The following is a 15,969-nucleotide window of genomic DNA, read 5'->3' as shown; positions in this document are numbered from 1 at the left end:
TTATTGCATGTGATATATTTCATTAACACAGTATACAATAATTATTGAGCAAAATGTGAATTTTAACTTTAAGAATTATAGATTACATATATTCAACGCATTTAACTGCGCGTATTCTTATGTGCCTAATGCTAATAATAGCAACAAACATTCGTTACGTACAAGCAGCTCATAAAAAGAACAAAAACGTAAGAGATAATCATCTCAAATTATTAAATTCTTCCTATCGTGTTGCTTGAAATTATTATTGTTTTTTTCAACTCCTTCCAACATCATCTGCCTTTTTTCTTTTTAGATTATTTTAATTAAATTAATTAAATTTATTTTATTTTAATTATTATTATTACTATTTTTTTTAAATTTAATTTATTAAATTTAGAAGAAAACTTTTTACCAAGTTTGGAGAAACTTTTCTAAAACTTGCGTTTAAAGTTCTGACCAAGTTTCGCTCTGTCTCAAGAAAGAATTAAAAAAAAACTTTTTCTAAACATGAACAAAAAAACTTTTTTTTAAGTTTTTTAAACTTGATTTTTTTTACGCGGGGGGGGGGTATCCCAAGTTTGGCTCGTGTTACAGGGACGACAGAATTTTGGGCGGACCCTGACCTCGTCCAAGCTTCTTCGCGTATGGAAGATCGCACAGAGAAAAAATAACACGTGTTTAACTTCCGCAAATTCTTCCCAATATCGCTTTTTTCTCCTGTCCTCTATTTAATTTGATTCATGATTACTCCAAAATGATATTCAGGGCTTACTTTATTAGTCGATTCATTGTCCTCAAAATCATCAATTACCTTTAAAATTTCCACTTTTCATCTCGTGACCCTACATAATTTAATCAAAAGTTTGAAAGAATTGCACTACGTTATCTCTTCATAAATGTTTATTTATTACAAATATACCGATGCGCATTATTAAATCCACACCCCTTGGGTACTACGATGAAATACACGTCCTAAATGTGAAACTAAATTACACTCGATTCATCACCTCGACGTGCCTATACACAAGATAAAATTGATTATCGAAGGTATCATTACCCCGTGTATTGTTTCCCTCGGCGAAAACCTGATGGATACAAGTCGACGCTATACCACCGAGAAGATGAAAAAGCGAGTGCGGCCGGAAGATGAAAAGCAGAAAAAGAGATTGGGGAGGGGAAAAAAAAAAAACGGAGCGGGTACCGGGATCCATGCCACGGATAAGAAATGCTCCACACGTGATCCGATTCGATCATGCCGAGGGGCTCGCGAACGGGCGATGATTTATGGCGACGTGGGGGAGGAGTTCCAACAGTTACGTTGCGTCAATGTGTACACCTGCCGACGTATTACTCGATGATTCGATATTAGCACGCGACGAGTGGGGGGATCACGATTGTGATACGTCAATATAATTGTTTACAGAAGAAGAATGATTCATTTGCCGAAGAGCACCCACCTACAAAAGGATATATATACATCGTAAAGTTCGAAGCGTATAAATCACAGATCGGAACGAAGCTGGACGAAAAGGAGTATAAAACTACGCCGGGAGTTGAGGGGGAGGGGAAGTGACTTAACGAGATAAAAGAAGGGGTCGGTGCGTGTTTATAACTCGCCAGCGGCATAAAGTCGCCGCTGGTAGTTGGCCGGGGGTTTACGAGGGACATAAAGGGACGCGGTATTGCACGAAGACGGAAGCCGAAACTGCATTGGTCCTTTTTGTTTCGAATTCGAGTTTCAAGCCACACCTATAAGTTTATACGCGTGTGCAACTCGTAACCGAGACAACGTAGAGACTCCGAGTCGATTCCGCACGCGCGGGCACGATGTGTATATATGTCCCAAAGTAAGTCGAGGGACGGAGATAAATCTGTTATCCAGCCAACGGTGGGCCCATGGAGATAAACAGAGACGGAGGAACAATGAAGATTGATCGCCCCCTCCCACCCCCCTGGCTTCGAGTTAATCTGCGATCGATCCGCCAAAGAATATCTCTCTCCTTATTCCGGACTACCTCATTGTTCGCTCTCTCTCGCGGAAGATACGTTGAACCCCCATTCCCTTTCCCCCTGGCACCTATTGTGCTTCTTCCGCGCACTCGTGTGTGTATATACAGTGCGAGCACCTGAGACCCCGGAATGTGGCCTCTGCACTTTGTTGGGGACGTGGCTGCCCGTATACAATGTGTATGAAGTAGTAATGACTAGCTCGATTTTTTTCCAATTTGTAAGCTTTGATTCAAATAAAGGGCTCGGGTGCGAAAAGTAAGCCGAGCTCTGCTGAACCTCGACTCCCGTTCATTTTCCGCGTACCATACGCTCGCCAAGTTGCCCCTGCCTATCCCACTACCCCTGGTCTATACTCCTGAAAGTCAATTGAATTTAATTAATCGCCCTGTCGCCATAGCTGCGAGAGACGACTACTCCCGTTCCTTTGAAATTCACTAATTGGTCGGCTTTTCTCGTCCTTTTCTTTTTTTTTCAGGTTCCCTATCTTCAATTACCAATAATTTTACTTCGAAAATCATTCCTGCGTATCGGAGCTTTCGGGAGCACTTGGCTATCGATACGAAGAGCAAACGGAACGAAAGAGCAACGAGTGGAAAAAAAAAAAAAAAAAAAAAAAAAGGAATTAAAATAAAAGTCCGAGCACGTCTTTCTTCCCTTTGGAGTTTGATTGCCAGAGTGTGCTTACTTAATTTGAAAATCATCCGAAAGCGGATATATGCGCAGTGTAGGGTCGGAGCGCATAGCTGAAACAAGTCACGCTCGGCTAATCGTAATTAGTGCTGCTGCGATCGCGCGCCCGCAGTACCTACTCCGTAAACAAAGTTTTGCGCCGTAGGTACATGCACTATACCATATACCGCTATTACGAGGACGACGACGTATATATATATACCTACACTTTGTCCTCTCAAGTGGATGCTGGGGCCATCGCGTGGAATGAACAAGAAGTGGTGGGCGCCTGCGGAAGAGAAACGCGAAGTTGTGGGAAAAAATAACGGGAGCACCGGGTTGGTCAATGAATTCGTAATCAAGACGTGGTTTGACGAATCTGGGTTACAACTAAGTGGGTTCGCTTGTCGGGTGTAATAATTGCAAGGGGCGCAAGAACAGGCAGAGGCGCGGGTACATTTTATTGCGAGCGAATTTATGAAAATGAGGGCGATAAAATGTTAGAAAAGTCCCGGGGCGAGTGACGGGGGGCCGGTGTTGCGCGGGGATATTACACGCGATAGAGGAGATTTATCGCTCGGAGGAGCTGGGCTGCCTCTCCGTGGAAAAGAGACGGCCCGGGAATATTCATCTCGATTTTTTTTTTTTTTTTTTTCCCTTTCCCCGATATCGCCGAGCGGGCGCTCGATGCATCTCAAACGGGGGCTTAACTCCGTTATATCGAATTTTCAGCTCACGCGTCACGCGAGAGAATGGGATAATGAATTTCGAGACGTCTGTTTCGAGCAGGGCGCCTTTGGGATATTTGAATGCGATACGCGTAAGAGGGAAAATGGCACGAGAGCGCGAATCTTACCGGGTGCTGGCATATATGTGCATAGCTCTTATTTTCACCCTATTTTCCAACAGATTCCTCCACTCTCGACTCGAGTCTTTATACGTTTCCCTTTTGGATACACGTCAAATGTATGTGATGTTTTATTCTGGATGCATCTCTGGTTCCATACGTCAATTTTGTAAGTATACAATCAATCAAATGAACGACGTAATTAAGTAAAACATATGCTCTGTCCTGTAGTTTTTCACTCATTTTAATTTTGAAATCAGGTACATGGTGCACTATGAATTTAACTGATCCTATTCTTATTCGAGAAATTAAAAAATCAAATCATTTTTTGTTTTGCAATAATTGTGCATTTTTTCACTGAAATTGTTCGAACGGACGGTTTTTTTTTTTCTGCAGTCTCGTGCAAAAGTATATATAATTTTACAAGAGTCAATACCCCGATGGGGATAAAATTTGAAAGGATCCCGTACGTCTGCAGGGTACATAATAATAAATGAGTACACCGAAACTCCGTCTGACCGAACGCCGAGTTGAACTACTGGGAATCACACGGACATTCGAACCAAGTTCTCGTCGGATGTCAAATCAATAATTCAATCGCACCCTCTGCTCCGACAGACCAACTGCAACTACAGCAGCACACCTTACACTTGTATATACGGAGCGCGCGGTGGCTCAACGATACAAGTATATAATATATGTGTGGATGGTAAGCAGGTACTCACTTGATGCGGTTGTAGACGAGCAGTTCGGCAATCTCCCGGCCGAGCCTCGAGTAGAGCGTCTCGACGAAGACGAGGACCTTCGGGTCGATCCTGAGCCTCGCCTCGCTACGGTGGTCCGGCGCCTTGGGGAGCCTCGTCGCTCCCCGGAGCGTCGAGCAGCGTATCGCCGGCTCCGGCCTCGTGTCTCGCCGAATCAGACTGCAACACAAAAGACACACATACACACATAGATACTTACACGCACGAGTGCCTTAACTTACGTTCTACTTGCAATTAATTCAGTGACTACGTCGTACATATATAGTAAGGCGGCGCTCCGTCTTTCGAGTTTGACGGTGTCGGCACGCGAGAAATTAATTTGGTTAACTCAGCGCGGGGAATCAGGGGTGGGGGGGGGAGGAGGCGAAAAGTGTGGAATTGTTCGAGCCGCGTAAAATAGCTCTCTCCTCGGGGCGCCGGTCCCCCCCCCCCCGCACCGTCTTCTTTTGCGCTCGGCTGTTTTAATTAGGACTCGGCTGCGCGACTTGTTCTCGGTTTCTTATTGCCGACTCCTTTTTATTCCCCCCTCTTCTTCTTCTTCCACCTCGCTAGTCTGGATCCCCGGCTACACGCGGGCTTTTAGGCTTAATTAGACTTTCCGGGCATAATAACAACGTACAGGTGGACGGGTCGTACCTACGCTCTCGCAAGTTTTTATCGGCCCCACGGGGTGTATGATGAATCAAATTTCGTTCCGCGAACCGCATGGCAAGGATTTTTTTTCCTTGTTCAAGGGAGTGTGGAGTTTTGCGATGAATCCAGTCATGGTTAAGCTCGATTGTTTTGGAGGTGATTTTAACAATTCAGCGCTACATTTTCGTTTGAATGTTTAACGCAGTGCATTGCCGAGGTGAATTATTTACGAATCCGGGTTACACTGTACATACGCTTGTTTGTTGTTTTGAGTAATTTCCACCGGCGTTACCTCGCCAAATTTGCAACCAAAGAATGTTTTATTACAGAATACATCTATACATATAGTGTCGCAACAATATTGGAAACCAGTATCCATACCTTTGTAGGACTTTGCCAAAGTGCGCATAAATAATGATAAAAGGACGAGAGCAAGTGGGGTCTGGCAGAGGGTTGGGAGTCATAAGTGGACGGTGTTGCAGAGGAAAGTGGAGGCTTCCGACACTGGCCGATACAAGGGAAGGTTGGCCAAGTGGAAGCGTAAATACGACGGCATTAAGCTCTTTCGGCGGCTGCCTGCTACGCCAATACGGATGCGCGTCGTGGGCGAGTGAGGGCAAACACGTAGTAGTTTTGCTGAATTAACGCTACGGTGGATAAGTGGGGGATAATCTTTCGTCGTTGCGTTTATGGGGGATTTGCTTTCCGTGTTACGATAACGCTGTCGATAGCTACGAAGAACATTTAATTCTTGGTTTGGTGTATAAATTGTACAATAACTTTTTTTCTCGAGCGTTTTTTTTTCTCTTTTTTTCATGCCAAAATTTGAAGAGATGAAGCAAAGAGTGTTATTAATTGGACGAATCAGATTAAAGCGTAATTCGTATAAACTTTTCCAACAAAATCAAAGTGGATCTTTGTTATGCGTATGCGCAATAAAAAAAAATCTCCTCGATAACCTACAGCTAAAACCGGTAAAAACAGCTCGTAAAAATCAGCAGCAATCCTAAACGATGATACGAGGAATAATCGTTCCCCCTTCGCAAGCTCAGCTGGAGGTAACGTCGGCCAAGAGGAAAATACAGAGGAAGGAAGAGAAAAAAAAAAAGAGGGGGGATAAATACGTCGTCGTCATAGTAGTAGGAGCCCCGTGTGCCCCGCACTCGCTGAAAGGAACGGCGACGGCTAACTGCGCGCGAGCATGCGATGATACCTCACCCCTCTGGATATACGAGTTCCCAATAAATCACAGCGCGTGTCAGACCGTACACAGGTTTATCCGTATGTGCGCGTCACCTGTTCTTGTGTTTATGCATTTATGCGTTTGGGGAGAGGGACGAGAAATTTTTCAATTCAAGTAGTCAAATTTTTAATTAATCTTGTTACCAGCGGGTATGCATAACCAGGAAAAAAAAGAGTGTACATGTATCTCTTCGGTGGTCGCGAGCGCGCCAAGGGGAGTAAATTATACGGCTCGAAAGTTTCGGGGGCGAGCTCCGGCTCGCGCGTTTTTTAAACGAAACAGATTTTCATTAAAAAGTTGGCCGATCCTCTCGCCCGCGCGGCGGTTGCGATTTCATTTTTTTCTCCCACCCCGTCCGTACCCAACAACCGCCACGAGGTTGTTTAATTAGCGTTTTAGAGAGACACTCGGCGGCGCGTGGTGAGAGTTGTTCGTCAAACTTTTTCCCTTCGCCCGTTTCAGTTTTGCTTACACCCTCGTCGCCGCGGTCATTTAGTCGAGGAGGAACCGCCGAGTTTTCATTTGGCTGCGGGCTCGTTTCGAATTGAGCCCGTCCGCGCTCACTGTTGGTGCGAGTTTTTAACGATGGAGGCACGCTTGGCTGGTGGGGGTTGGGATGAAATTTATACTGCTGCTCCGTAGCGAGAAAGACAAATTTTAATTGTAAGCAGGAGGTTCTCTTTCCCAATATTCTCCCGATTGAAATTCAGAGGGGGCCAATCGAGCAGTCAATCACATAGTAGTGGACGAGAGTGAAAGACAAAAAAAGATATAAAGCTCGTGAATTCACTCATCAATGGGCAGAGCTGCAGGTACATGTAGTATCTTGGCAACTCGAGCGAGGCCAGCCATCCATCATGCAAATCAACTTGGTAGCTGCCGTGTGCCATTACCCATGTATTATATATGTATATATACGTACATATCTGAGCGGTTCACGCCGATTCAAATTGTCACTGCCGCCTACGCGGAGATAAAAAGGCGCGCGTGCACGTCATTCTATTGCAGTTCTTTTTTTTTCCCCCATCGCGAGTTCTCCCACGTGAATGGCAGGTTATAACTTATACATGTAGCTATAGGAAAAATCGATGATACCGACACGATACCTACGCGATGTATATTGTATATTGTACGCCTATGTACGTGTATAAAAAAAAACAATATATAAATTAAGCTACGTCTGGATGTACGTGCACATATATTCCGCAGATTCTTTCGGTCATGGAGACGTGCCACGCATAATGTGATCAAAGGGAAAATACTTTGGGAATTTATGGGATGAGCGTGATATATACAATGTATCTTATGGTTTTATTGAATAAGTTGAAAATCAATAACTCGAAACGAATATATTTCTGTTTTGAATTGATGATCAGCCACTATTTCAATTACTGGATGTTCTTATAATCGTGCGTTTTTAACCGAGTTGGATGGTTTTTTTTTTTTTTTTTTTTTTTTTTTTTTTTTTTTTTTTTTTTTTTACATTTAACTCTGTACGTACAACTAGTGAGATGATTGTATGCTGTTGGACAAACTGCCTTCAAGGAATTCCAAATTATAAGTGTATAGGTACGCATTACAAAGTGGTTCGTAATTCTTGAAATGTTTCACAATAGCAATCACTTAGCCATTAGTCGCAGAGCGCAATGATTAAAAAGTATACCGATTTCTCAAAATTAGGTACAAGTGCACGAAACTCTGACCGGAGGGCCATTATTTCATCAAACAAGGCAATCAGTGTTATTATTGTATACATTACAAAGTGTTTTGGAAAAAATTGCTCGCGAGATATACCTCTTTCTTTGAATTTCAATTTGTTTTTATATGTATAGATGCATTTTTTAGGCTTATAGAATGGTAGGTAATTTCGGACACGAGTAACAATAAGCAACGACGTATTATTTCTGACACAAATTTTAATTCAGTCCATCATTCTTTATACTTCTCGGCGTCTCGAATCGCATGCAACGTAATTTATGCATCATCTCACGAGCACATAATACGATATTAAATTCTAACGTCGTATGCATGAAAATATAAATTTTAAATCAGCCCGACTGGAGTACGTTTAATATGTAGCACGTAGAAAAAAAAAAAAAAAAAAAAAAAACATTTTTGACAGGAAATATAAGGGCCACTGCGGAACTCGCGTACTAGCATGAAAAATATATTTATATCAGCACCACGTTTCCTACGTATACCTACTTTCTCGATCCAATTAAAACATTTTTTTTCCCCCATCAACAGCGCTGCACAGAAATACCCATCATTTTTATTTTACTTCTCTTATTGGGATTGTACATCCGTCAATTAATAAATCCTACAATCGTGCGCAATAACGAGAACTTTCAGCCACGCGCATCGATTGTGCATAAAAAAAGTGTAAAAATAGTAAAAAAAAAAAAAAAAAAAAGAAATCACCACTTGCACTGCGGAGTCCCAATACGCTGCAATAGCTATCCATATCGCGCTGCTTGCTTTTCTCCCGTTCGCTCGCGAGGGTACTACATACGTACAATAAAAGCAAACCTCCCCTGAACGAAAGCCATTTACCCGAAACGCCACATGCAAAAAGCAATCATAGCTGCACGTCGAGGCCGCCGAGGCCAATTCCACGTTCTGGAGGTACAAGGTGAAGAAGCAGTAGGCGAGTGGTATCCCTTTGGACGCTGTACAGCTGAGCAATGCCCAGGCAGGTATGTGTGTGTATGTGTGTGTAACACGCACGCACGACATACAATGTGCATATAAAGGGTCGAGGTAAGAGAGATTGTACAGTAGGTGTGTATGTATATATTATATACTGCTGCAAGCGGTCGAGGATACACACATAGGGACAAGATAGGCGCTTACCCTCGTAAGCTCCGACCCGAACACGTATGTACACCGTAATCTCGCTGAGATACGACCTACCCACCTATACCTGTCCTCTCTAACTGTGTATGGTATATAGCAATCGTGTCGTGTATACGGCTGCTTTCGCACGCGCGTACGAGCACATATGTATTGCTTACTATACGCGGCTGTGTGTATATAGCCACGTGGAGGTACGTGGGTACACGTGGGGGGTGCGTGACTCTATGGTCCGGGGGTTAAGCCTATTAGCAAAGGGAGGCTGAAGCCGGAGAGCAGGAATTGCGAGATTCGGGGGCTGAGGATGACTGTATATACGTACGGTACGGAACGGGGGGGAGGAGGGATAAGCGATGGATGGAGATCAAGAGAGATGGGAGCTATACGTGTGTGGTGCATGGACCCGTGTGAGAAAGGATGTATCTTCAGAAGTTTGGCTGCACGTGCATCGAGGGTACCTGTCATTGGGTTGCTTTTTGTATATACTTATTGTCGAGCTTATTGTTTTTTTGTCAATTAAATTTTTTTTTTTTTTTTTTTTTTTTTTTTATTGTTACATTAATCGAACGAAGTCACTAAAATACATATGTATATGTACTTCACAAGAGCTCTATCAATCAAATTTACTCTTTCGAGCGATGTATGTTTTTTATTTCCACCCTGGACATTTGTAGGTGGGATGTTGAAATTCACTTTGTTTGATTTGCGATTCAATGGATATTGGAGCAATATTTATTTGCAAAAGCGTAAAAACCAGCTGTTAATGTATTGGCATGCAACTTTGTAAATTATAATAAATTCTATTTTTTTATTAAACCAAACTGACTGTATCGCTCTATACCGATAATCACGAGCATTCATTACAGTTTGAAATTTCGGCCATTAACTTGGATTTTTCCGAATTTTCAACGTCAAGTGGTTTTTTCAAGTTGCAAGATAAAAGATTAAATAATGGTTTTTAAAAATTTTTTTAAAATAAAAAAGCTAGAATGATCAACACAACAATTTTTTCATTAAAAAACCCTGAAAAAGTTTATGAAGTAATTTTTGTTTCCCAATAAACTTGTAAAATAAACCCTACTCTTTTTAAAATGTCCTTACGAGGGACTTGGTCTCATCTGACTATAGAAATACCTCTAAAAATGTCTTTCAAACACTAGAAAAGTAGTACTGGGACTATAACGTTTTAAAAATCAATAATTCCATCCATCTCTGAATATTTTTCAACCAAAGCTTATTTTTTCAAAGGCTGTCCGTTATGATTGACACGAGATAACGAAAATATTGTAGAACCATCCGATTCGACAACCGAGAGCTATCAAGATGATAAAATTCCCAACTCTGAAGTGGATTCGCCCTCGGGCGCTCGTTGCCCGAGTTCTCAAGATCGTCCGCACACCGAGCCGGCAGATACGTATATACAGCCACAGTGGCCCAGCGACGCACAACTTGTATTAGAGTTCGAGCAGCGCGATAGATAGCGCGTAGGAGCAAGAGCCAAGTTAACGGGGGAGAGCCGAAACGCCCAGAGCTCGGAAACAAGAGCTTATTATGAAGAGCCCCGCGAAAGGCCTCAACCCCGGCACGACGAGAGACACCCCTTGACGACGTCCTCGTCCATCGGCGCATCGGGGAAACGAAGCTCTCATCCCCCCCCCCTTACCGTCCTCGTCGCCGTCGCTGTTGTTATAACCATCTCTCGCTTGTAAGCTCTAATGCGAATTTACGGTAACGCCCCCGTGGTACACGGGTGTACAGCAACAGCAGCAGTAACACTTCATTTCCACCGTACTCCACCTCCCTTGCGCCGAATAATAGCCACAGCTGATCGACGATTAGCGACGATGACGACGACGAGGCGTCTTGAGAGAAGTGTACTACTACGTCTGTATACAGCTATACTACCAGCAATACCACTGGCGTGTCTATAATATATATACATATATTGTATATATGTAGCCATGTACGTGGGAGTGGTGACGATCGCACGACTGGATAAGCTCCGACTTGCTCTCCACTCTTGGATATTTGCGTAGCTTTAAGGAGGAGGAGGAGGAGGGTTAATGATATTCCGGTGTACCTACACGGGAGCGCGAGCTTTCGAGCATCTCGGCTGCTTTTGCAGTGTACACGTTAAGTGTGTAGCGGTACACGTGTATATACATATATATGCATATGCAGTGGGTGGTGTGGCACGCGTTATAGGCACGAAGAGTTAGTTCCGTGTCAAGTGGCGTATACGTAGTCGAGGAATAAAAGTCCTTGAGAACGTGCTCGCACGAGTGTGTTGGAGAGAGATAGGGGGTGGTGGTGGTTTTTTTTTTTTTTTTTCACCTGCTCTTCTCGACGACGATGCTCGTCGCGAAAAATTCATCGTTATAAATTTTGAAAGATCCCCGAGTAGTCCTGAAGTTGGGAAAGATGCGTCTCTACCCTACACGCCTGTTGTAAATATATATAAGCGCACCGTGTCTCGAGTCTCAGACGAACAATCGTAATAGTGTATCGATCGAGTCAAGGTGTAGGTGGAAAAGAACAGATTTTATGAGCAAACTTTTCAATTCAACGATCGCAGCTTTTATTGAAAGTGTAGTAATCGGTTGGATATTCGACGATTCGCAATCAAATGTTCATTCGTTTCAACAAAACAAAGCGTAACAAGTGCAGCCTTGCGAGTCAAAGCGAGCTCGAATCGACACTCCTTTGCAGCCGAATACACGCAATGCAAAATCGGTGGGTTGGGGCTTTCGATTGAAGGGGTGGACGATTTAAAACTGCGTTCGATTGTTCGAATAATTGAAAAATTTATTGTGAAATTCCACGCTGTTTGTTGAGCTTTACTTTAAATGGAACCGCTGATGTTCACGCGAGGAGCGAACAAAAAGGGCAACAGCCACCCTTTGTTTTTTTTAAATGGTATTTTTTTTTAAATCCGACTGTGGACGGTTCAATTAAAATTTCAACGGGAGTAAAAAAACTACGATTGTACTGTTCGTTAGGGAGAGACTTTTTTTTTTTTCTTCCAAATTCCCAGTAATTTTTTTTTTTTTTAAATCCCAGTGCGCGTTTAAATTCAACATTTAAATTAAAAACGTGCGTGCTCTGTGCGATTTAAAAAAATATGAAGAAGAAAAAACAGGTATCCACGCCACACCTCAGAGTCCGAAACAAAAGAAAACTAATTACACACGATGTGTACGGAGTGTGGCGTGAGCACTTTTGTCCGTGTGTTTTTTTTTCCAGGTATCCCGTGCGCACCTTACCCCGCGAGCCCATCAAAACTTTGGCACAAAAGCAGTGCGCATATAATCCCCTCGCCCCGTCCCAATGACTCTCGAGCAAAAAGTTCGCCCCTCGCGCGCAAACTCTCTCGACTGCACCCGATTCAGCGCGCGTCACTCCTGAAAAGAGTCCGTGTACTCGTTGCCTCCCCTCCCCCCCTTCCCCCGGCCCGTATATATAGCAACTAAGTGCGGATATTAGAGCGCACGCGGGATACATCCGCGCTCGCGCGTTAATCATTGTCACAAGTTGGACTCGCCGGCCCCCTGTTTTGCGCCTCGAATTTCACGCATCGGCGAGTTTAATGCTCAATAATATACGTATACCAACCTCCTCCTCCTCCTCCTCCTGTGCGCGTCGTTCGAACGCTAATAACGTCGCGCCAGCGATTACAGAGCCGGAAAGTGGAAGGGGCGCGGTAGAGAGAGAGAGAGAGAGAGAGAGAGAGTTGGCGAGAACGCAATTTTAGATGGTTGGGGGGGGGGGCCTTGGCGGCGTGCAGCCACTGCCGGCCATTGTCGACCCTCCCCCTTGCGATTAAATTGCAGCTGCAGCTGAGAGTTCGCTCGTTCGCTTGTGGCTCGGTTGGCGGTCGGTCCGTGGAAATTGGCGAAAAACAAAGGAAAACGTGGGAGGTGTGGCAAAAACGGGGAGGACTCGAAGTGCAATGATATTAAAAACTGATTGCGTTTTCGCGCCCCGATTGTAAAAAAAAAAAAAAAAAAAAAAAATAATAATAATTGCAGGGCTCGATTACACGGCGAGGACCAGGGGGGAATGGATGAAAAAAGTGCTTCAACAGCCGATGCAGGACGGACGAATCGGTCTTTGTGCGTTTTCTCGAGCGTAGGTATATACATTGGGGTGCGAATCCGAGAAAACAAAGAAAAATGGGGAGGGGGGTAGAGGTAAGCCGAGTAAGGACAATAACGGAGCTGGTCCAGCTACCGGAGTCGAGAAGAAGAGAAAAAACCAAGAAGAGACGTCGCGAGGAGGAGGATGAGTCTTGACTAAAGGCCCGGCTAATGAGATAAAAACGTAAAGCGAAAGGGGAGCTGTAAAAAGGGGCGGGAGATCTTCCTGGTGCAGGAGGAAATGGGCTGAAGGATTATCGAGGGAAAGACGACGACGTCGGAGGGGCTCACGGGCGTCTAGATCGCACCTTCTCGCCGGATACTGGTACACGTCTATAGGCACTACTTTACTTTCGCTGCGGATAATCGACTCATCTTCAAACTCTTGCTCCGCTATCCCTCCTCCCCTTTTTTCCCCTCGTCCCATCCGTTCTTTCCGTAAAAATGTATATATGCGTATAGATGGTAGGGCTCTTTGGTCTCCCGGCGTCATTTTCCTTTCTCTTGGCGTTAATTGCGACGATGCCAGCTCGGGTCCTAATTACCGATCGAAGATTACTTCACCGGAAGGGAAAAAGGAGCAGAGTGACGCTGTACATGCACGTGATACGTATACCGTTTCGACGATGCGGAACGACAGGCGTATCTTATCTTTGAGTCAAGCGATTGCTAAAGTATATTTTATTCAGCAAAAAAATTCAATTTCATCCGGAAATATTCTCGAGCTTTTAAAATTGTTTGAAAAAAAAAAAAAATAATAATAAATTCAAGCAAATAAAATGTAAATGTCTTGCTTGGAGACAACGATGTACTTATTGTTAACTAGTGTAAAATTTTATGCCCTTTTTGGGTTCGGTAAATAAATTGTACACCCCCGTGTGAAATAATGTGAAATATTGATTCAAAAAAAGTGGAACAGAAATCATCGTCGAATAAAAACTCGGTCTCTTTTGATTGGAAATGGTGCCAGTAGGAATCCTCGAAAAGACCGACGGCGGATCAAGGTCACCCTACAGCACCACCCTCGATTACACTCCTCGCAAGTGCCCAGCCCTCGGTGGAGCTCAAACATCTCGCGCGTGCAAAAAACCAGCGACATCTGAAAATTCTCGAGTGGCTCCTCCATCCCTCCCCAAACGCTTCGGAATAAACGCCCTGTGCTGCGAAAGTGGGTCAAGGAGCAGCAGACAACCAGTACACCCCCCCGAAGATTCTCGAGAGCGCGGAAGAGATCGAGGCTTCCGTGCATATGATTAATCCCGGCTCCCTTTCTCCGGTGCCGATACGCTGCTCCGGCTATTCTGCTGCTCGTCTTCTTCGGTGTCTCCAAAAAGGAGAAATAAGAAAACGGGTACACGCGCCGAAGGATGTCTATATGGGCACGGTGTACGAAAAGGGGCTAAAAGTTTCGCGGGAGATGAGCAACTTTCGAGAGCCGATGAAATTTTCATGAGAGAAGCGACCCCGGGTATACACTTTTTACAGCGCGACGTGTACGGAGGAGGCGCATGCGACGCGAATTTTAAAAGTAGGGGGGAAAAAAAGGAGCGAGAATTAATGATATACTTTGCGAGATTTTTATTATTGGGTGCGGGAGTCGGGGCGTGACAGTTTGGAGGGTTGATAACGCGTTGGGGAGCTTATGTAGGATTCCTCAACTCGGCTTTGACAACTAAACGAGGAATGTCGTAGCTGTCAACAGCAGTGAAATGATTCTTTTTTTCTCTGCAAATAATTTTTACCAAAAAAAAATCTCGATGGGCGAAGATATTAAATTTGCATCAATCGCGTGCAACGCTATATTTTTCCTTTTGCAGAGGCATCAAATCCGTACGAAAAAAGTCACGCTATGCAAATTCACCCCGTTTCATGCAATTTCAGTCGTGCCCCGCATATGTCTCTCTTCGTTGGCCGAAGGGCGCCTCGATTGCCATTGAGCAAGGCAAGTAAATTTGTCATCGCCACATCGAAACACGCGCCACTTGTATATTTTCCTTTTCACTCGACTCTTGATCGATCCATTTGAACCGTATACATACAAACACCCACGACCTCTGTTTGGCTTTAATTTTCAGCACTACAGGGTGAGAGCGCGTGTTTGTTTAGCCGCGCGACGTTTTACGAGAGAGCAATAACAAAAGGAGAACAAGCGTGCACAAATACATGTATGTGTAAGTATAACTCCCGAAGTCGCGAACACGCGATTCTCAGAAACGGAGTTTGACGTTCGAGCCGCAGTAACGTCATGCGACAGCGTACCATTAGGGGACAGGCGAAAAAAAAAAAAAAGAAAAAAATTATGCGAGTTGAGCCGGGATTTCTCCGTACCCTACAAGTATGTATGTACGTGTACTCGCGCGAATCAACAGAGAGCCGTAATTTTACGTTTAAACTCACGTGACGGATGGAGAGATTCGACCGGCAGATAGTTTATTTCAACTCGCTCGAAACAAGGGGGGAGGGGAGGAAAAAAAAAAAAAAAAAAAAAAAAGAGTCACCCGCTCGGGCGTGTATTTGAACAGTGGGGAAAATTTTGTGTGCTTGTTATCCTTGCGTCGTTCGGAGGTATTTTCAAATAACAACTGAGGTACAGAAGCATTTTTCGTGCAATTACGAAACGAACGCTCGTATATTGTATTTTCAATAATAAACTCCATTGTTTCGTGGGAGGAAAAATGTAATTTCAAAGCCCGTCCGCAACAAACAGTGCACGGGGATATGATGATAGTTTAACTTTGCGTGGATGCTGTTGCCCGAGATAGCAGGAGCGACAATGTAGGTACTCATGCGCGCCAGTGAAAATCATAAACGTGCGTGTTTACTCGATAAAGT

At 44.0% G+C, this 15,969-nt stretch overlaps 1 protein-coding gene across 2 annotated transcripts in view; it reads right to left on the bottom strand.

The window, feature by feature from the left end:
- Positions 1-15,969, bottom strand: part of sfl (N-deacetylase and N-sulfotransferase sfl) — a 148,760-nt gene that overhangs the window by 37,270 nt on the left and 95,521 nt on the right. For both annotated transcript variants that reach the window (XM_089598724.1, XM_014364510.2), the window contains exon 3: positions 4,234-4,431. In XM_089598724.1, coding sequence (XP_089454850.1) covers positions 4,234-4,431 — 198 coding nt within the window. The remainder of the gene's footprint in view (positions 1-4,233; positions 4,432-15,969) is intronic.

Source organism: Copidosoma floridanum, unplaced genomic scaffold (assembly GCF_036245765.1).
Source record: "Copidosoma floridanum isolate Cflo_tuat_1 unplaced genomic scaffold, Cflo_Japanese_pri ptg000001l, whole genome shotgun sequence".
Lineage (NCBI taxonomy): Eukaryota > Metazoa > Arthropoda > Insecta > Hymenoptera > Encyrtidae > Copidosoma > Copidosoma floridanum.
This window is presented reverse-complemented; position numbering and strand designations above follow the sequence as displayed.